General features: G+C 37.1%; 2 protein-coding genes and 1 long non-coding RNA gene across 6 annotated transcripts in view; 2 read left to right on the forward strand and 1 right to left on the reverse strand.

Annotated features, from left to right (window-relative positions):
- Positions 1–1,461: 1,461 nt before the first annotated feature.
- Positions 1,462–17,359, forward strand: elmod1 (ELMO/CED-12 domain containing 1). Of its 3 annotated transcripts, none has more exons than XM_024265292.2 (11): positions 1,462–1,789; positions 1,928–2,004; positions 7,468–7,613; positions 8,142–8,170; positions 8,255–8,352; positions 8,434–8,563; positions 9,636–9,769; positions 9,850–9,918; positions 11,445–11,495; positions 12,399–12,532; positions 12,710–17,359. In XM_024265292.2, exons 2-11 carry the CDS (start codon positions 1,988–1,990, stop codon positions 12,883–12,885), a joined length of 984 nt encoding a protein of 327 aa, XP_024121060.1. In that variant the 5' UTR covers positions 1,462–1,789; positions 1,928–1,987; the 3' UTR covers positions 12,886–17,359. The 3 variants fall into 3 exon arrangements, with proteins under 3 accessions (XP_024121060.1, XP_024121055.1, XP_036071236.1); XM_024265287.2 differs by having other exon boundaries at positions 1,462–1,763; XM_036215343.1 differs by having other exon boundaries at positions 1,462–2,004.
- On the reverse strand, positions 3,974–21,832 carry LOC112142065. 2 transcript variants are annotated; one of them, XR_002918516.2, is made up of 4 exons: positions 21,698–21,832; positions 17,946–18,097; positions 8,248–8,655; positions 3,974–5,460 (listed from the first exon to the last, which is right to left on the reverse strand). It is a non-coding gene; the product is annotated as an uncharacterized LOC112142065 (long non-coding RNA). The 2 variants fall into 2 exon arrangements; XR_004949110.1 differs by lacking the exon at positions 3,974–5,460 and adding an exon at positions 7,522–7,655.
- Positions 21,363–22,908, forward strand: part of LOC112142061 (aquaporin-11) — a 3,848-nt gene continuing 2,302 nt past the window's right edge. The window contains exon 1 of the mRNA XM_024265302.2: positions 21,363–22,077. Coding sequence (XP_024121070.1) covers positions 21,486–22,077 — 592 coding nt within the window. The 5' untranslated portion in view covers positions 21,363–21,485. The remainder of the gene's footprint in view (positions 22,078–22,908) is intronic.

Raw genomic sequence — 22,908 nt, forward strand, 5'->3', positions numbered from 1 at the left:
CAGTGGTCGGTTCCTCTTTATTAATTTCTCCAAATTAGAAAATTGTATACTTAAAACTAAGTAAATAAAAATATTTTTGGCAAATCTGTTTAAAGAAGCAGAAGAATCTCAGATGTTGAGGTTTTATTCTCAACTAAAGAGACAAATATATGAAACTGAACCTGGAAGAAAAACAAAAACACTACATTAGATTTATCAACTAAAGCAACCTAAAAATAAAAGGCTGACATTTTCTTATAGCTTTTTTTTTTTTTTTTTTAACAAACTGGATCAAAAGCTAAAATTCTAAATATTGAGATACATTAATAAAGTTTTTTTTTTTTTAAGAAGGATCATAGTTGATCAAAATAGAAGTTTATTTTAAATTATGTTTTATTTTTTTTTAATAAGTTTAGGATTTTTGTTTTTTGCGTTTAGCCCAGGGAGGTCTGCAACCTTTAACGCTAAAAGATCAATTTAGATCAGATCCTTCTTAACAAAAACCCAACGAGCTCCACAAAACCTCACCTGTGTTTAGAAAAATACAATTCATAAAGACTAAAACAATTACAAAATGTATCTCTAAGATAGTACAATAATGTATAACTGCTATATTTCTCTATATTTAATCATTATAACTTCTTTTATTTTTGACAGAAGCACAAGTTCCTTTCAAAATAAAGTACATCCTGTGTTAGTTAAGATCCTGCTGAAAGAAAAATGTAAAAAAGTCAGACAAACATTTCAGACATTTTCAATAATTAAGACTTTGATAAACTTTCATCCTTTTTCTCATTTTGCAATGGATTATAAATTAGACAACATTACTGTAGAATCCAAATAAAAACAGAATGGACATAAAACAAAAATTATATTTAAAAACATCAAAAAACGACTCTGAAAGTAGTTGAGGTTTTTTTCGTTTTTCAATTATCTGACATTGAAAATAAATGTTTTTTCTCTGTCCTTGTCGTTATTGTAAATAAGAACTTGTTCTTAATAGCTTATACCTGGTTAAATAAAGGTTTAATAATAATAAGGAAACTAAAATAACAAAAAAAAGTTTTTAAACCACAAGCCCTTTTGTTTTATTTCAATACAAATTGTATTAGAAAAAAGATCCTGAGGATCAAAATAATTGGTGAGCTTTATGTTATTTATAAAGGTGATGTGTTGATTATTTTCTTTTAATCTGAGTTGCTAAAAGTGAAAAAAATATTAGCAATTCATAATGTTAAAGCTTTTAAAAAGAAAAATGTGTTAAAAATTTGAACATTTTTGCTGTAATTTACGTTATTGTCTGAATTTACGTTTTTATTTGATAATTCATTACTCTTATTTTAATTTTAATATAGTGCATTTAACAGGTTTTTAAAATGTATTTACTATTCTAAAGTCTTCTTTACTAAATTATTAGCTGATGTCAGTCCATCACACTGCCATCTAGTGGTAGGAAATATATTGCAGCTTTCTGAATTTTCGAGGCTTTTATCTAAAACTGAGATTATTCTTCTTCTGCGCGCCTCAAAAACGGGAATCTTCTAATTCTCCTTCGCAGGTTCGGTTTGAAGCTTCATCTTTTCTGTCGTAAAGCGGCGCAAACGCGGATCTGCGCAGAACCGCAGTGCGCCGCTGCGCTGCAGCTTCCGGAGCCTCTGGCGTCGCTGGTGTCATGATGGAGGATCAGGGATCCGCCGCCGCCGCGTGAACACCTCGCCGCTCCGCGTGAACACCTCGCCGCCCCGCGTGCTCCCGCGTGCTCCCGCCGCCTTCGCTTTGCAGCGGTGAGAGAGGCGCGTGCCGTTTGCAGGTTGGAGTTTGCGCAGTTGCAGAGCGCGCGGCGTCTGCGGATTATTGCGGGTTCTTTTCGTTCTGCAGCTCCGGTTGCGGTTTCAGCACCGCGGACAGCTCCCCGTTCAAACAAACCGTGTTTTTGCTCTGCGCTCAGGCCCGATCAACCCGACCGAACCGGAACCAGAGACACCTGAGAGGAGACACCGCCGCCAGCATGAAGCACTTCCTAAGGTGAGATGGAGGCAGAGATTCATTCATGTTTGCGTTTAAACGTGCGGGAATGCGCACAGACGCACGCGGGAATCAATAATGTCTCTATGAGGACACGGAGGCCTCTTCATTATGAGACAAACAACCGCACACTAAAGGTGCTGCTATTAATAGATCCGCAAAGCATCTTGGGTAGCAAACCATATTTAAAAAGTACAGCAGTAAAAACATTTAAATTGAACATTTCAAGGCAAAAATAGCATAAATTATCCTCTAAATTCACATTTTTATTATATCTTTAACAGTAAATTTTATATATTTCCTTAAAAACACATCAACTTATCAAGAATGGGGAGCAATTAATAATTTAATACATATTTTGTTTAAAATCCTTTGAAAAATATTCAACGTTTTAATAAATCTAAACAAATACTTGAAGTTAAAATAAGCTTAATATCCACAAAATAAGTTAATAATAATAAATAATTCGTTTTATTACATCACAACAGCACCAATTTTCTAAATGTAGGTTGATTTTTAAACATTATATAATAAAATGTAATGAAAACCTTTTATAGCCTCATAGTATAATGTGTATAATGTTTTAATTGTACAAATGGGAACTACACCAATAAACTTGAACTTGAACTTGAACTAGTAAAAATTGACTTAAAGTACAAAATAAAACTTCAGTTTTAACACATTTGGTAATTGAATTTTAACAGGTAAGTAAACATTACAATAGCTCCGCCCCCTTCTCTGCAATTTTAGTCATATTTGTTTTAAATAAAACGTTCTAATAAATTATCCAACTCAAATATTTTTATTTATTTCCAAGTTATATAAATAAAAATATATTTTAAATCCTTTTCTTTCTTCTTTTATTGTTTTAACGAGAAGCCAAACTTGGCAGAAGTTTCTCGTTCTCCTGCAATAATTATTCTAAAGTGTTCCCATAAACGCAGTAATAATCCTGTGATTTCACAATGATTCATGTCGCTCCTTTAATGGATTTGGCTGCGAGAGTTTATAGAGACTTAAAGAGCTTCTGTGCAGACGTTTAGACCTACTGCTATTGGGGAAAAAATCAATATGAAAGGAGGATGGAAGAAGTTTATTAAGAAAAAAAATTGATCAAACCTATGAAAAACAGCTCAGATTTGTCTAATTCGTGATTTAATTGCCATTAAAGGGGTAGAAAGGATGCAGTAAATCCTGATTGATTTTTTTGTCAAACATGGAGAGAAAAGAAGAGATTCAGAGAAACTGATGAAGTCAGAACGAATCCAGGTTTCAAATAAAGTCTAAAACAAACAAAATGAATAAATAATATTTAGTCACAAAATTTACAATAAATAATTTATCATTTCATTACAAACTTGCTTGGTTTCTCTTATTTCATATCAACTTTCCTGAAAAAGGTTTTTTTGTACATTTTTGAGTTTCCAGGAATTCTGCGTTTGAGACAAAAACACTTAATGGATCATTTCAGTGATCGGTTTGATCATCATTTCAGTGAATTTAGTCTGATGAAGGCTCGGTTTGAGGAGTCCTTGAGGATTCACCTTCTCCTGTGAGCAGGTTATCGACTGTATAAGAGAACTGGATCGAGTGAGTGTGACGTCACTCATAGAAAACAGTTTACTTCTGGCTCCAACTAAATGAATGATACGTTGGTCGCCATGTTGGAGCCAGAAGACATCAGTAAACCGATTGGTCCAAGTTGATCTCAGTTTCTATGGCAACCACTCTCACCAATCAGGAGCGAGCTTGTTGGAAGTCCACACTCCTCCCACATGAAAGCTGGTTAATGTAGAACGTGAGGGCCAGCAGACTCCACCTACTTTTATCTGATTGGTCAGTTTATAACTTGAATCACAGGTAAAATGTTTTCATAAAAAATATAATTATTAAGATGTTAAAAAAGTACCAGATCAGGAATGTTTATTCTGACCAATAGAAAGACAGAGTAACAGCTGTTTATTTCTCTATTGAAGTCTTTGGGATTTTGGCTTCTTGAAACCAGCAGCTACTTCCTGTTTGGAGGACCAGGGGGGAGGAGTCACTCAGTTCAATTCTCATATACAGTCAATAGACCACATTCTCTCCTAGAGAAAAGGATTTTGTATATTTTGCAAACAATTTGAATATTTTTACATTTTTTTGTTTTCAACATGAATCCTAACCTGAAGATGGCTGATTCCTTCACGTCGTCTTTAGATTAGAAATGTTTTTTTAAGCCATCAAAGCAAGAATACTTCATGTGTAATAGAATCAACAGAGGTTTACATCCTTCTTTTCATTATGTGAACCTGAATGCAGCCTGATGAGAATATAAACTCCTAAAAAATAAGAATTTGATAATCCCATGAAGATTAGTTTTTTTAAATATAAATTAGCATTATAGGGGTGAATAAGGGAAATAAAGACTTTAAAAACAATAAAAACGATAAACAAAAACCAAGTATGATCAATACTCCAATTAGGAAAACAATAAATATCAAGTAACACATTTTAAATGACAAATAACTAGTAAAAACAGCTGCATGTTGACATACTTTCACCTTAAATTCAGTGAAAAAAAATTCTGAAATGATACTTTAATGTTCCAGGAGAACAGTTTATGTTATTTACAAAAACTGGTCGTTATTTTTTATAGAAAGAACGATTTAACAGCATTCAAAGTCCAGACTGGACCTCAGAACCTCCAGTTGTGTTTGGATTCTTGCTCTGGAGCAGAACCTACAGACTCAAACTGTTGTGGACTCTCTGCTTCAGAAGAGAATTTAAAGATTCCTCAGTTGTGAAGAGTCCCCCTAACCATCATGCTTCCACCACCGTGCCTGGTTCTTGATCTAAACTCCTGAGTTTGTCTCATCGGCCCACTGGGGTTTTAGGGGATTCTGTCCCATTTGAAAGTTTCTCTGCTTCTATAAGAAAGATTATATTCAATCAAACTTTATTTATAAACCCCTTTTCATACAGCAGTCAAGCAAAGTGATTTACAGGCTTAAATCAATTAAAAGGAAATTATAAAATACCTAGAATAGCTCAAACAAAGAATGACATGAATAAAAGCATAAATAGAAATATAGAGACTGAAGTGGAAACCTGGAAATATAGTCTATTTTGATAATCATGTTATTTATATTTACTCTTGAATTCCTTTTTTTCTTAAAAGTAACAAAAGAACAGATTTTGAAGTAACAGCAGAAGAACAACAGAGCATCAATCAGGCAGATAAAGAGTCCAGTGAGCCAAAACTGCAGCTCCGAGGAGGAAGAGGAGGATGAGTTTATCGACTGCAGGAGGACAGCCCAGGCAGCGTCATCAACTAAAAACTCATCAGACACATTCATTACACGTCTATCACCAGCAGCAACAAGGAAATTGATTCTATAATGAGTTCTTTGAGCTTTTCCTGACAGATTTAACTGCAGACACCATCGTCTTTCAATGACGTCTTCGGCCAGAAGCCTGAAAGACATTTTCACAGAAAAGGAATTATAAAAATCTGCAACCTCCAGAGAATCATGTTTATTCTACCTCTCCATAGAGACTGAAGAAAAATAAAATAAGACTATTTTTAAGTCAATAAATTACCATTGATTTAATTTAGACTAGGTTATAAATGTATGTCTGAAGTGCACCTAGAAGTAAAATAAATAAAGGTTTTTACATCCCTGCTGACATGAAGAGGCCTTGTTCTCAAATATTGAGCAAAGCTCTAATAAAAAAATCAGATCTTTTCAGTTTATTTTATGAGTTTAAAGTACGTTCTGCTGTTCAAAAACAGTTACCTGTCCAGGTATGTTCAGGTTAACAGCAGTACAAAGATGACAGCTCACTAAAGAAGACCTAAAGTATAACAAGAGAAATGACATTTTTGTATGAGAACGTTAGCTGCACTGTTTGCTAAAGGAAGTCTTTTATTTTGAAAGGAAATCGCATAAACTTCTGTTAGAAGTCAAAAAGATTTTTTAGAAAATTCTAGTTTTTTTTGGGTTGCAAGTTTTGTACATAGAGTCCAAAAATGGTCTCAGTAACTCCAGAAACGAGCATTTATATGGATTTTTCATTGAAGTGGTCGCTTAAATAAAATTGGAGAAAATAAAATTCTCTTTGAAAGGCTCAAAAGAACAATTTCATAAACAATGGAACCCCTAAAATAATCATTTTAAAACGCATCCAGAAGATACTTAAATTGTCACATTGGGCAGGGGAAGGAAGGGAGTAAGCACATCCACATCTGCTTTTTTATTTTTGTTAAAACATATATTTTATTTTGTTTTTTACTTTATTTATGTATTTATTTTAAATTTGATTTTATGTATTTATTGTATGGTATTTATAAACTTGAAAGTTTTTGAAATATTGAGAGAAATATGCCCCATAAGGAAAGAAGGAGAAATTGCTCAAATCTTTCTTTTTAAATTTTTCACTTAAAAAACATTTGAACTTCAATATATGCTTTGAGTTAATAACACTATTCAAACTTTAAAATGTTCAGAAACTACTGGGCTGTTTAGGGTCATTTGGAATTTAGCTTTGAATTTAGTCACATGCTAGCTGTTTTAGGCTAATTTAGACATTTTTCCAGTTTTTTAGGATAACACGGAGGTTAGCTAATATTTTAGCATCATGCTATCTGTTTTGGCAAAATTAGACATTTTTACAGTTTTTTGGCTAATTTGCCATTTATTTTGAAATGCTATTATCTTCAGAGTTTTCAGCCATCAGCTTGAGCTTTTTCCGCTATCAGTTTCAGCATCTTCAGCAGCTACATTCAACTTACAGCATTCAGGCTTACATTATCCAGTTCTTTATTGTTCTAGCCTTTTATTATTTTAATTTGATTGCATTTTATTATTATTTACTGTCATTTTTGATTAACTCACCGACTGTCCATCCTTAAAAAATGTGACCAATGACCTTAGCTAGGGGCTGTTCATTAAGAGGGTAAACAGCAACGCACCTTTACAGCACTGAAAAGAGCTGTGTATTTTTTTTAAATCAAGTTTTCAAAACATCTTAATTTTTATTCCTGCAAGTTTTTCTCTGTTTGAGAGATGAAGACTCTTTTCTGTTATGAAACCAGCAGAAGGCTTTAAAAAACACAACAGCGTAAAGAAAGGAGCATTGAAACATCAGAAAGTGAAGGTGTTTCTGAAGAGCACTTTAAGTTGCCCGGTCCAGTCCAGGATCACCAAGTTGGTTAGTCGAGGTGATTCCAGGACAGACATTTTCACACAAACAGGAGCAGTTTCTGATGGAGGAAAGGGTTCAGGCTGCACTGTCTCTTAATGGGTCACAGAATTTCCCAAAATGTCTCCAACTTCCTAAAATAGCTCTGCTGGATCTGGAGAAGAGCTGGGAAAACCCTCCAGAGCAGGAACGACGCTGTCCCTCCACTTCATCATCTTCACGTCAACAAATCTCAGCTCCTCCTCGTGCTTGATCTCTTCTTGGTGGTCTCCTCCGCAGGGTTCTGACGCAGTTCTTCGTGTTCCTCTACTGTAAATGTCTGTGGCGGGGCCTGAAGTTTGTGGCCCGGAAGTTCACGGGCCGCTGTGAGCTGCAGCGAATCTGCTACAACAACAAACCGGGAGCTCGCAGGACTCAGAAGATTGGTAACTTTCATCAATCTGTTTTTGTTTCTAGAAGACCTTCTCCTAAAAAATAAAAGCCTTTACTGACTCTTTATGAGGATTTTAACTCACTTTAAACAACTAAAGTAAATGTTTTTGTGTATTTTTAACTAGCAATTTTACTTACTATATTATTATTATTATAAAACTAAGTAATATTGTACAACAAAGGGGTATTTCTTATTTTAAAAAGTTTAGTAAAACCGTTTTTTAAGGTAATTTTCTTGTGTTTTCTATCACAAATTCTCACATCCATGAATGCAACACTTTGTGACAAAACAATTTCTAATTAATAAAAGGGAAGAAAACACATAAATTAAATTATCAAAAGTAGATGAAAGTTTGTGAATAACACATTTTAACATTTAACGATAAATTAAGCATTTTTTTCTGTAAAACTACATGTTTCCACCTTCATTTCCTCTTCTGTTTCATGTCTTGTTTTGGATTTATTCTACACATCGTTGCTCCTCATTATAACCTTTTTTCTCTCACTGTTCATCCCTGCAGAGTCGTCCCTGCGTTACTCCAAAAATGAGGTAAACCTCCTAAACTCTTGTTTTTTTAGTCCTATTCCCCTTAGCAGCGTGAGTGCTGACTGTCATCCTCCTCTCACCTTGCAGCTGATGCAGTCTGCCCTCAGCATCCACCCTGACAAGGTGGAGAAGACCGTCGACGACATCATGGCCTTGAAGAAGATAAACCCGGACACCAACCCCCAGTGAGGCCCGCTTCTGTTGTCGACGGCTGTCAGACGTGTCAGAGTTTTTCCTGAATGTCAGCATCTCCTCCGTCTCTGCAGGCTCAGCATCTCCCTGCAGGCCAGCCTGCTGCAGATCGTGGGCTACAGGAACCTGGTGGTGGAGGTGGAGAAACTGCGCCGGGAACCCTACGACTGTGAAAACGCCGAGCACGAAGAAATGCTGATGAAGGTGAGAAATGTCACTCTCTGTCAGGCCGAATCAGCTGTTAGTTTAGGAGTTCCACAGGGTTCAGAACTGGTGTCACAGATGTTCCTGATATACTTGAAAGGGAGCAAATTCAGAGGACAGAAGATGGAAAAAAGGCGGTTTAGTAAAACAAATGTATTAAACAGATACAGTACTGACCTTATATGAAAAAAAATAAAGATGAAATCTTTAATCTTAAAAGGTAAATCTACAACTACAATCTACATCTACACATGGTCACTCATAATACTTGCAATATATATAAAAAAAATCAAAAACATGGTTGAGAATAGCACAAAAAAATAGAGAATTTATGAATATTTTCTTAGATTCTTTTCTATTTCAGTAATTAAAAACCAAAGTCATTAGATGTATTTTTGTAGTAGTTCTTTTACAAGTTTTTCATTACTAATTACCACCAACATGATAAAAAGTTGTACCGTCTGATACTTTTGAGGTTTTTGACACACTAACAATGTAATTTAAGTTGAGATTAAACATCTTAGGTTCTAGAACTGAACCTTGGGGTACTCCACATTTAGTGTTTTTTATTTGCACATATTGTTGTCTTTTGTTTAAATGCCTTGTTACCCATTGAAGGGCTGCCCATCGAACAGAATGAGTTTTCCAAGTAAGATACTTTTGTTTCTAGTGTCAAACGCTTTTTAAGGTCAATAAAAATGCTTCTAATTCATCGTGTGTCTTTAAAACTCTTCCTGTGGAGACAGACGAAGCTTTGATTGGACATGAGCGTGTTTACGATCCAAAAGCAGGACGATTGTCCACATGATTGCTGTAAGCTAGCAGGAGAGAGTGTAAACAGAGGGATGATGGGAATTGGGGGCAGGCTTAGTCAGTGCCAACGGTCCCGCCAGGACTCGAGGGTGAATTTCTAACGAACTCCTGTAGATCTGCTGAAACTATGTCCTAGAAAACAACACAGATTTTTACATTTTTGGCCAAAAAAAACATCATAAGTAAAAGGCAACTTAAAAAAAGATCAAATTTAAAACAGATCAATATCAATGTGGTTTTTTGTATCTTTGTGTTGCAGCTCTGGAAGGAGCTGCGTCCCAACACCCCCCTGACCAGCCGCATCTCTAAGCAGTGGTGTGAGATCGGATTCCAGGGCAGCGACCCCAAAACTGACTTCAGAGGCATGGGCCTGCTGGGCCTGCACAACCTGCTGTGAGCCTCCGGCGTGGGAAAAGCAATCGGCTGTAGCCGCCGGACGCTCGCTCAGATGTTTGTTTCTATGATCTCTGCAGGTACTTCGCTGAACATGACAAGTCTACGGCTCTGCAGATGCTCCAGGACTCCCTGCAGCCCAAGCACAAGTAGGCATATTTCAGTTTCAGTGGAACGAAATGAAGGAACAGAGGAATTTGTGGAGCGCTAACAGTAAATGGCGCCCAATTTGTGGTTGCTGTTAAACTAATTTGACTTAAGCTGCTTTTAACCAGAGTTTCCCCTTTTGGTCTGAACTTGAAACAGTTTCTAACCCTCTTAAAGTCACAGCTTCACTAAAGCGGTTTCGTAAAAGGATCATAAATATAGAACTAGCAGCACTTCACCTTTCCTTTATTTTTTTTAGAGTTATAATTTGTTACGCCTGCACTAGGTTCCGTCGTTTAGGTGACAAAGATGTTTAAAATGAACCAATTTAGCTTTATTTTAGGAGGATCTTAACTTCAGGGAGAGCAAAGGCCAACACAGTAATTGGATTAAAAAAAAAACAATTTTGGACACCACTAAAGCTCCAAATACCCCTCCAGTTTGAGGTGATGGGAGAAGCCATGGGGTAGGGAAAGACTTCGGCTTCAGTCATAGACTAGGACCAAGTACAGACCAATTACGGCTTACAAAGAATGTCTGAATCCAACATGGTGATGAAAATGTTGTAGAAAAATGGCAACTGAATTAACTTAATTTGATTGGAACCAGAAGTAAGTCATTTTCTATGCATGGCATCTCACTCGGTCTGTCCAGTTCTCTATATACAGTCAATGGGAGCATGTCGCTTTACATGAAGGCGGAGTTATTCAAAGCAGTGTATTGGAACTTGTCAAACGTGTCAAAACAACAGTGTCATATGACCTGTGATGTTCAAATGTCATCACTGTTTCTCTTTATTTCATACACTGTAAAAAATAAAACAATGGATTAATTAAGTGCTCTACAATTAAAAATATTAGTTTTTATCAAATAAGCTTTTAAATTGACTAAACCATCAACTCAAAATCTATGATCAATCCAAGGTCAGGTACCGAGGAACTCAAACACTATTCGTTTGATGCTTTTGCTTTCAACGTTGACATCATTTTTCACAGCTTTCGTCAAACTGCTTGTTCAAAACCACCTTAACTTATCGTCATCCACCGCTTTGTTTTTCTTACTGCTGCTGCTTTTATTGTTCGTCATCAACACCCTGTGAGCTCTCTCTTGTCTCAAATGAAGAATCTTCTTTTTCCTTCTCCACCTCCATCCATCCCCTCCTTTTTTTGTCCGTCTCATGCACTGTAGGAGCACTCACAGAATGCCAAGGTACTCAACTCTCACTCTCATTCACTTGCTGTTGTCTTCATTCACAGTTTTTGACTCATTTTACATTAAAGTTCAAGATTCTGAGCTGCAATAGAAAGAAACGGACCTTAAGAAGGCCGACCAGAACCTCACGGTGATAGATTTACTAGATGGATTTTAGTGGAGATTCATGTCGTCAAATTAATGAAGTCTCGTTAAAAACTTAGAATTTGTTTATCTGCTTTGTTGCTTTATATTCTCTTCCCTCAATTTAAAGATGCTAATCTCTGAAATGTTCTTTAGTGTTTCTTTACATGTGACGCATGTTTGCTCTCTGCAGTGAGGGGAGCAAGCCTGAATGGGAGCAGAAAAACTTTGACAAAGCTATCGGGTAAGTCATGTGACAGGAAAGGGTTAAACCAGAGCTGCTATTGGCCAGCAGGTTTCCACACATGTTCAACTTTCTCCACTTTTTTATTTTTGAGAAAGTATTCTTAAAAGTAAAAAGGGAAATATTCTTCACAATATTAACTGTCACATTGTCCATATCTGGACCGAATTTAAGTTTACTGATTAAAAACCTCATTAAAGCGCCTAAATCATGCTTTTCTTAAGCCTTTCAGAGTAAACTGTGTCCATATATATGATAAATTATAAAAGTTTATCACTAGCTCAGTGGAGAAAGTGTGTGTTATCCTGGGGGCGGAGCTGGCAGCACAGACTCTTCCTGAGAGGGGCTGTTTCTCACTCTGTGATGTCACAATGTGAGGACCCAGTTCATAGATTGGGAGGTGCTGGTGCTCAGAACGCAGGTTTTAGAGGATTACTCAGATATGCGTGAATAGATCGAAATACCGCTTTGGGCGTGTTTTTCGTGAGAAATTAACATTATAATACACTTAAAAGCTCAAAAAAGTTGATTTTGCATGACAAAAGCCCTTTAAAGAACAACCCCTAATGATAAATAATCATTTAAACATCAATCACTCATAATTAATTGTGTATTCTCTTCTAAATTGGCCTAAATGGTAAATAAACTGTAAATTAGCAGAACCAGCTGGACAAAAATTGGTTGTTAGCAAATTTGCAAAACATCTTCCCATTTTAACCCTCAAAAAGTTTCTTTTTTCTTTTTTAGCAATTAATAAAAAAAAATTTGTCAGCAACATGACTTTTATTATTATGAGGGAAGATCTTTAGCTCAAAATGTTGCCACGATGGAAAGAAAAAACTAAATGAGAGCTCACACAAGCGCTACAAAAGCATGTTTAATTGTTATTCTAACTGTCTCCAGATATTCGTTTGCTATCGTGGGCATCAACATCACCGACTTGGCCTACTCGCTGCTGGTGAGCGGAGCTCTGAAGACCCACTTGTACAACGTGGCTCCAGAAATGCCCAACCTGCAGCATTTCCAACAGACCTTCTGTGAGTTAACTTTACTGACAAAAACGTTCAAACAAGTTTCACCCACATTCTAAATCTAAAATGATATTTTTGAGGTTTCTAAATGTTTATGTGTTGATTTGTTAAAAACAAATTCCGGTTAATTGGAACAAATGTTGTTTTAAGTGATAAATTGGTTGCTTTTTTACTCTGTGGCAGGTTACCTGATGCAGGAATTCCAGCGCTTCTGGATCGAGGAGGATCCCAGCGACATCATGGAGTTCAACCGCGTTCGCTCCAAGTTCCACCGGAGGATCCTGCGCCAGCTCAAGAACCCAGACATGGCTCTGTGCCCCCACTTCGCTGCCTCCGACCTGCACCTGGTTAACCTCTAGACCCACCACCACCTTCGAGTCTCCGCCGGGTGTTCAGCAGGTCACTGAAGCATCAGCAAACCCTTCACACATGCAGCCGGTTGCTCCAACTGCTGGACACACCCGAGGAGACCTTTTCTCCTCCGCTTAGCACATCCCATTCCAGCTAACACCATGTTTGTCACTGCCAGGAGCTCACGACACGCACACACAAAAACCAAACCTCACGAGTCTAGAGTCTGAGTAGAGCGGAAATAGTCTTTACTTTCAAAATGAGGCCAAACAGATTTTATGTCTTTCAGAAAAATACACTATATTGAGGAATTCAACTACAACAGATCGATTCTAGTCTTTGTGCCATTCGGTAAATGACATTTTTTATGTTTTATTTAATATCTGATTGATTATTTTAAGAAACCACTTAACTCTTGACATGTCGAGTTGTTCTCCTTGGTTCTATGTCTAAAGCAGCTGCTCCGACCAGAAAATAAAGTCAAGATTTGGATTTAATCAAAGTTAAAGCTGGGGCGCTTTCATCTCTTTTTAAGGCTAATTCCATCTGTATTTAGCATGACTGCTAAAAGCAAATTTTGTTCTGATTCTTGTTTGGTTGACTGATGATGGAAAAAGGTTTAACATTAGATGAAAGCTGAGGTGTGTTCATTTAAATGGATGTGAAACCGGTGCACCATGCAGTTATGAATCATTTTAACTAAACCCTTCAGGCATAGTTACCGTAGTTCACAAAAATTCAAGTTTAGGAAACCACAAAAAATCTGTAACCTACAAACAGTTATACAACAACTGAGATGCACCTCGACGCTTAATCAAGTAACCAGTGAATGAATAGATGGGCAGCAAATGGGTGACGTGACCCTTTGGTTTGCTTTTAGCTGATTGACGGTCACTTAAAAAAGTCTGACGTTTGTTAAAAACACAAGAATGTCATTTATAATCAAAAGATCACATGACTCGTTTAACTCATCAATATGTCAAAGTTCATTAAAAATAGCAAAGCGTCTCTCTATTCTATTCAATAGTTCTGTATTGTTGTGAATGGACTCTGGCTTAATATAATGAGCTACTACTTGACGTGACTTCAGCACTTAAACTTGAATTGTACAATATTTATGTGATAGATAGAGGTCCTGCAAGTATTAGGACCTAATTAAACGATGTCTCACAGGCTAATGCAGAAACCATTTGTTACATTTTGGATTAATAACTCGGCTTATTCTTTGTATCATTATTTTATTTAGGGTTTTTTTTTATCTCTTATGGATCATAGAACAAAAAACCTGTGGAAATAATTTTTAACATCAGAAAAGTTCAATGTAGCCCCAACTTATAGCTAAAAGCGTTTAGCTAAAAGTGCTAGAAGCATTTAGCTTTTAAAGTCTTAAAAGTATTTAGCTAAAAACGCCAAAAGCATTTAGCTAAAAGCCCTAAAGGTGTTTAGCTAAAAGTCCTAGAAGCATTTAGCTAGGAACCCTAAAGGTGTTTAGCTAAAAGTGCTAATGGCGTTACGCTAAAAGCGTTTAGCTAATGTTTTTAGCATAAGTTACTTATAATTTCTGAGGTTGGGTGTCTTTCTCAAGTCCACTAAGGGATGCCAGGATTTTGAACAACTGACAAACCAATCAGCAGAAGGCTGCTCAATCTAAAGTGCTACAGCTAGCCCTCAAGTTACTGCTAAAAATATTTATCCAAAAACATTTAGCTAAAAGCCCTAAAAACATTTAGCTAAAAGTTTTTAGCTGAAAGCGCTAAAAGCATTTAGCTAAAAGATCTTAGTGTTTAGCTAAAAGCATCAAAAGCATTTAGCTAAAATCCCTGAAGGTGCTTAGCTAAAATTCCTAAAAGCGTTTAGCTAATGCTCTTAGCATAAGTGACTTATAGGTTGCTTTAAATTTTCTTGGTTTGGGTGTGCTGCTCAAGGACACTGGAGGATTCTGGGATTTTGAACTACTGACCAAGCAAACGGCAGAAGAATCTAAAGTGCTACAGCTAGCCCTCAAATGACAGCTAAAAGGTTTTAGCCAAAAACTTTTGGCTCAAAGCGTTTGGCTAAAAAGCACTTAAAGCATTTAGCTAAAAGCGTTAGAAGCGTGTAGCTAGAAGTGCTAAACTAGCGTTTGGTTAAAGACGCTAAAAAGCATTTAGCTAAATGTGCTAAAAGCATTTTGCTAAAAGCTCTAAAAGGGTTTAGCTAATGCTCTTAGCATGAGTCTCCGTTTTCTTGGGTTGGGTGTCTCGCTCAAGGACACTAGAAGATACTGGGATTTTGAACTACTGACCAACCAGAAGGCTGCTCAATCTAAAGTGGTACAGCTAGCCCTCAAGCTACAAAGTTAGCTAGGGAGGCTAGCTTGTCTACCCTGCCTAAAATGCTCCAATAAGACCAATGTTTTACTCAGACTCTACACTTCAAGTATAAACCATCTAATGATTTCTGGAATCGGCTCCTTTAGGGTGTCGAGTCTCTAAAATCTAAGTGTAAACATAAAAAAAAAAAAGAGAGAAACAGAGAAACGCACTGCCTGTACGTCCTCACTACAGCGTCAAACCACCAGCATTAGATAGGACCATAGCGATTGTAGTGCATGAAGGGGCCGCACCACATCGTCATGACCAGTTATTGTTGCTTTAATGATTGTACCACAGCTTTTACACCTCAGTTATGAACCGCTTTGCTTGTTATACTAAACCAAATGGAATTTTTCAACCAAAAATATATGAAAAATCTCACAAATTAGAAAAATGTTGGCGCTAGTTTTCCATCTTTGAGTAAAAATCTAAATATATGAAGCTAAATGGATATGTGATAAGGTTTGAATGCTATTGGTTGGCGCTAATTCAATCAAAAGGTTTCAATGCTTCGTCTGTATTAGCATGCTGCATAGATTGTCACAAACATTTCATCTCTAGGCCAAAAAAACAAAACAAACAAAAAAAATGAATGTGACATTTATCTCAGCAGCTGTTTGTTTGTTGTAAACCTGCGAGATCCACATGTACACCTACTTAGTTTTGCAGGTTTGCTGTTTTTGCCTTCATTTGAAACCACGCTAAGATTCTGTTCTGAATGTTCATCTGATTGTTTTATCCTTTTATTCACTGAATGTGACACTGTGCACCAGCCAAAGCAATAATTCACATGTATTGATTTCACAGCTTCTCTATTTTAAATGTGTTTCGCGCCGTGTGTGCCTGAGTATTTTTTTTTTTTTTTTTTGCTTTATATCTCAGAGCTGTAATGCTAATCACCTAAAGGCTGCTTTGAATCAAAAGTGGGAAGTGCTTTTATTGAGCAGAGGAAGAAACTACAGCAGAAGCCAAAAAAACAGAATAGAGAAGATGTTGAATGTTATAAAAGTATTGATTTATCAGTTAACACTGTAATTAAATGAGTCAGCATGTGATTAAAAACACACATAATAATAAAAGTGTTCTACAACAAGCTTAAACAGACATTGAAAATAGACTAAAAACACTATTTTGTGTTTTTAAACAAAAAGAAAACTTTTTTTTAAATAGTGATGATGCTAAATCCAACCCTACAAAAGTGATAGATTGATATTAGCTTTAGTTTTTCAGTCTATACTTGATCATTTATGTACCAACTTTCATAATTGTATTTTAAAGCAAATTTTCTGATTTTTCCTACCAATTGCCATTTTCACAGTTTTTTAAATTAAAAATAAATTAAGTTTGGAATTTAGGACAGGTTTGCTACAGGAAAATGTTGATTCATTACTTAAAATGCAAATTAAAATGCCTGAAATTGTCCTAAAAGTAAAATCTTAATCCAGCAAACAAAAATATGTCAATTTTTAAGCTTAAAACCTATAAATATTTAAGGTAACACCGCGATAGTAGTGTGGCAAACGACAGAAACCGAATGAGAACCAGCAGATAAAAGTGCATTTTATTGAAAGCAAGACTTTGATTGTCATTTGAGCTCTGAGTCACATTAATTTCTCATAAAATCCACATGCGTTCTTTAGTGCTGCTTCTCTTCAACACAAGATCGCTGTGTTTAACGTTCGATCACGACACTGGGACATGTTCTCACCACCAAAATCTAAAGTATTACCACTGTTTTACTGCCATGCTTGCACTGTTGACTGTGTTTAAATAGACTTGTATCTTTTAGTTCCTTTAAAGTGAAGGTAAAAGCTCTTAGTCAGTATTATTCCGATGTCTTTCTTCGATGAATGTCTGCGCTGCTTCCATCTCCTGCTTGCAGTTTGTGTTTTCTTTAACGATAATAGAATAGAAATGTGTTGTGGAAGAAAGTCCAACAACACTGTAGACAAACTTTGGCTTCTACTGCTGTGTGTTGATCATTCCATCTGCTTGATATTTTCACTCTCACTGCTGTTGCTTTCTATATTCCTCGGTAAAGTAATCCTGAGTATTGTTACAGTGTGTTTCATTTAATCGTGCTGTACTTTTTGAAACTTCAATAAAATCAAAATGTCTGGTAAAATTCTTTTGATGTTTTTTTTTTGTCATGATTTCCCTCGGAGCTGATAAAAATATTCGTAAAAACAGGATTTTCTTGTTTTTCTGTGACACAAATTGTACTTTCTAAGCTGTAAATTTTATTTTGTCAAGTTTAAACCTCTGAAAAAACCTCATGTGCTAAAAAAAAAAAATCACAAAATGTGTGGTTATAATGGGAGGAATTAGTTATTTTTTTTCAGTTATTTCAACATTTTATCCCTATAATTGCATAAATGAGTATCCATTTCCTAAATTTTCTTAACAAAATAAGTCTAGAGTGATTTGGACCCATTAGATCCAATAATCTAAAAGTTATTGAAAAAACAACTTTTATTTGTTGACAGTCCCTAACCATGAACAGAGTGAATGTCTGCTGAATATCCAACTAACTTCACCTCGCTGTCTAAATCCAGTCCTGCTGGTTTTCCAGAAACTGCTGCTGATTACCTGGATCAGGTGTGTTTGGCCAATAAGGAGCTTCATGTTTGTTGGAAAACATGCAGGACAGCGGCTCCCCAGCCCTGGATTCTGACACCCCCGTCTTAGAACGAAGATCTTTCCCACAGACTCACTCAGGTGGAGCTCCTTCATGTCTTTGTGAGAATCCAGGAGGAGGAGCGTGGTGCTGCAGGTTTTGGGTTCGCTCATGGCTGTGATGGCGGCAGTGATGGCTTCTTCCAGCACGCTGAACCTTCACCTGAGGCTCGTTTCCACCGCGCTTCACCTGAGAACAGAACCGACACATCTACTGTCAGGATCAACAGACGCAAAGACAGAACGTCAGGAGATCTAACGTCACACAAGATCTTTTGAGGAGTTTCAGAGAAGTCCTGGTTCTGAGGAAACACAGGAGGGAGGTTGGATTTGGAGCAGAAAGTCCACCTAGAGCTTCAGAGCGACGAGGAACGAGAAACGTCAAAGCAGTGAAAATATGGTGAATATTGCTCTATACCAAGGGTGACAAAATCAATCACACAAGGGGCCAAAATCCAAACTACACCTTAGGTTGAGGTATGATCAGGAACAAAGTTTCACTAACGGGACAGAAAGAGTCTTGGTGAGGAGCGAAGCTGACACCAAACGGCTGGTTGCCACTATTTTTTCGAGGTGGACGCAGAGTCAAGTCTCTGTTTAAAAGTGTGGAAACCAACATCATTGGACCAGAGACGAATCTCTTTCAGTGGTATACCGTCATTGCCTGCAAAGCCTTCAGTGAAGGCCTAAATTATCTGAAAAGAAGTATCTAAAAGACAGATAAATGTTATTTTACATGTATATTTGTATAACAGCCCTACACCCCTGGCTATGGAGCAGTCAGACTGTTTTTTTTTTTGTTTTTTTTAACATGAAAGTTTCTAACCAATCAGATTTTAGCTAGCACTTGTTGCTAGGTTCATGAATGTCTGCCTTATGCTCATACAGTCTGTGCTTCCGTCCTCATTTCCAGTCTTTGTGGCAGCTTTCCATGAAAACACTACTGATTAAGCCGTAGCCATATATGGATTAAACATGTTTACTTTGATGCAGCCACTCAGGATTCAAGGCTGCATGGTGGCGCAGTGGTTAGCGCTCTTGCCTCACAGCAAGAAGGCCCCGGTTCAAATCCAAGCTGGGGGACCTGAAAAACATCACCTGGGACCTTTCTGTGTGGAATTTGCATGTTCTCCCCGTGCATGCGTGGGTTTTCACCGGGGACTCCGGCTTCCTCCCACCGTCCAAAAACATGCTTCATAGGTTCATTGGTGACTCTAAATTGCCCCTAGGTGTGAATGTGAGAGTGTATGTGTGTGTGAATGAGGCCCTGCGACAGACTGGCAACCTGTCCAGGGTAAACCCCGCCTTCACCCATCAGCAGCCGGGTTAGGCTCCGGCACCCCCGCGACCCCGAGAGGGACAAAGTGGTCAAGAAAACGAATGAATGTCTCTGTAGCCTCATGAAGATGGAAGATGACATCTGATTGGATGGTCAAAGCTCGCGCCACCAAAAGCTAACTTTCAGACCCACATCAGCAACATCACCTGGTCCTCATTCTTGGTCAATTCTACATCTTTTAGTCGACAATGGAAATCTTCTATCATACAACGAATTCACTGACAGATCTGCTAGTTCATGTACTAAAAGTAAGTTCACTAAAATGGTAAAAATCATTCCAATAGCAATGATTCAAATGTCCAAAGCTACTTTAGGAAATTCTTCCGTCATTATTAGGGAGTCATCCTTATTAATAGATGGCTGTCAATTTAAGGATAAGGATGTTAAACAATAAATGTTTAAGAACAACCTTTATGAAACATCTTTTCCCATCTCAACTAAAAAGAAAATACATGTTTAGGGATTACAATCCAACATTTTTGACAGAATATATTTATTTTCCAATTCCACCTAAAGCGAAAGAAAACTTCAACATCTTAAATGCTGTTTATCCAAAAGAACCCAAAAGGAAGTTATTTCTAGAAAAAAAAAGTTTTGTTAAAAGAAAACCGCAGATTGAGTATTTTTTTCCCCAAAAAGGAACCAGATGAGTAAATATTATAGTTTGTTTATTTGTAAATTGTTTTTTCCAGTTAAGTCAACAATTATGTATCATAAACTTATAATATGGAAAACAATGTAATCTATAAGCTATCAGCGTAAAGAAGAAGTTATTAAGACCAGAACATTTTTTGTTATTTTGTTTAGTTTAATAAACTCCAGTGAATATTCCTTCTCATCGAATTTAAACCAAATGCACCAAGAAGATTAACAAGTTAATTTTTAAAGTTAAAATGAACCGTTTTGGAGATTTCTCCTTTGCAAGTTGCCAGGACAATACAAACATACAACATGAGTGTTCAGATAAGAGTATTTCTGACTGACACCAACATTAATAAACAAAACTTAGTTTATTTTATGCATATATGAGTCTCACACACATAGAAACGTTATTATCTTTTTTTCAAACTTTAAACCACAAATATGCATAAAACTATTTTTAAACTTTGTTATTAAGGAGTCTGGAACATTGCTTTCTGTTGCATGTTTAAAATGCAGAGTTTTTAATTAACAGTCATTTATTATTATTGTTCTTTGCAGTTAAATTCTGCATCATTGTCCTCCCTGTTGTCTGAAAGTAATTCAACTTGAACTGCAGGAATTTTTGCTCCCTAAACTGAGCCTCCCAAAGTCCCTCCCTGGGAGCTCCATCCTCCTTCAAACCTTCAAAATAAAAGCTCTTTGATATCAGCCCAGAAATTCACTTTTTATTTTTGAGTCATTAGTAAAAGTGTGTAACGTAAATAAGAAGCAATGACTAAAATAAGACGGGACTTAGTGATAGAAAAATAAAACCTAATCTTAGAAAAAGAAAATTATTTAAATTATTTATTCAAAGATGTCAATTTTTGAGGTTTTGAGTTACTCTTAAAACGTTCAAAAGTTACGCTTCTTCTGAGAGACTTTTTTTTTTAGTATAAATTTAAATACAAACATTTCTTTAAAAAATAATAGAGTCAAGAGTCTTCCAATGTTGCTTAGCTAAAAAAAGAGACTAAAAACTAGGGCTAGATTTCAAATTATAAGTTTGTGAAGCAATTTGATTAATTATTTACACAAATGAGCATTCATTCTTCCTAAACTGGTGACATTTTGTTTCGTTATGGAAAACTGATTTTTGGATATTTAGTGCCGTTTGCTGAACAATAAATGTATTTTTCATAATGAACTCTACATTGAAAATTAACAGTAGACTAATGTTGTCTTAACAAATATAAAGAATTATCTTCATGAATTTGATCAATTGCTATTACATTTTGTAATAGAAATTAGATTTTTTTTTATTTATTTAAACCAAGATGTTACTACACAAAATTTCAGATGAAAAATAAAGAAGAAAAGTTTTGTTCTGAAAAAAAAATACGAATTTTTTCCACCTCTAAATTAAGTTTTGACCTTGTAAAACTTGTTTTTAAGCTCCTAACGGAATGAAAGTCTTTTATTTTGAAGGCCAAAAGTTCCGGGTCTCTCTGCGGCTTCTGTTTGACGCAGCCGCGCGCGCGGCGGCCGCGTGGATGACCTGTTGGACTTTGACACATTCCCACATCTCGAGGAATCGTCTGCGGGTCCGAGCGGGACCATGACGGACTTGTGGGCCTCCGTGGCGGTGCTGTGCGCCGCGGTCCTCCTCTGCGAGACGCTCCGGCGCGCGGGGGCGCGTGTCCTCGCGGGAGCTGGCTGGCTGTACCTGCTGGAGGCGGTGTCCACCTTCCAGCTCTGCTGCTGCACCCACGAGCTCAAGCTGCTGGGGGAGATGGCGCCGCCGGAACCGGCGCTCGGTTTGACCCTCACCTACATGATGACGGTTGTCCACGTGTTGACGTTCCGGGAAGCGACGTGTAACCCCGCGGCGGCGCTGGAGAAAGTTTGTCGCGGGACTTCTAGCCTCAAAGCTGCCGCGCGGGTCGTCGCGTGCCAGTTCGGAGCGGCGTTCGCCGCGCGGTTCTTCGCCCGGTCCGTGTGGTCGCTGGGTCTGTCCGACAGCCACGTCCGGCACCAGAAGTTCGGCTTCAGATGCTTCGACCCACTTGGAGGGACTTTGCTGGAGGCGGCGGGCGCGGAGCTGGCATGCGCGTTCGCCTTCCAGGCTGTAGTCATGCACGCGCACAGAGTGGACGAGAAGCTAAGAGTGCACGTGATCGCCGGTGTGGTGACGGCTGCCGTTTACGCAGGTGTGATGAAGCGGCGAAGAACTTAACGAATAACAAACAACGTTTTAAAGTCAAAAGGATAAAAAATATAAACTTATTTTATAACTTTATCAATAGTTGAAACTTCTTTGAGCACGAGTCATTAGAGCTGCCGGTTAGTCGACTAATTGAGTCTTTATATTATTTTGAGTCGAAGTGTAGTAAAGTTATATGGGTATTATGCTATTTTTTAAATTTGATTTATTAACGATATTTGAGCTATGTTGGAGTTTTGCAAATAATCCAGGTACATTCTAGATAATTTGGCTAATTTATAATTTTTCAGATTTTTTAGGCTATTTTGTAGTTTATCAAATATTTCCGCTACATGCTAGTTTTTTTTGTGTGGCTAATTTTGTTTTTTCAGGCTAATTCTGAGTTTAGCTCATATTTCAGCTGTATGCTAGCTGTTTTGGCCAATTTAGACCTTTTTTCAGTTTTTTTAGGCTAATTGGGGCTCTAACTCATATTTTAGCTGGCTATCAGCTTCAGCGATTTTGGCTAGCGGCCAAATTCAGCTTCCAGTATTCACTCTAGCATTATCACAGGTATGCTATATATCTAGTTTTTAGTTAGCTTAAAGCTAACAAGGGTTAAGATGTGTGTTTTACATCCACTTTGCGACCCGATTAGTCAACTAATCAGAAAAAATAATAGTCGACTATTAAAATAATCATTTGGGGCAGCACTACTAGCCATTAACACAGTCCCTAATGAAGAAATCCTTTATTTACAGTCATTTTCAGCTGTTTTCTGTTGCAAGAAACTACTCACCCCCCAAAAAAAGATACATAACAGCGGGAGAAACTATTA

Source organism: Oryzias melastigma, linkage group LG14 (genome assembly GCF_002922805.2).
Source record: "Oryzias melastigma strain HK-1 linkage group LG14, ASM292280v2, whole genome shotgun sequence".
Lineage (NCBI taxonomy): Eukaryota > Metazoa > Chordata > Actinopteri > Beloniformes > Adrianichthyidae > Oryzias > Oryzias melastigma.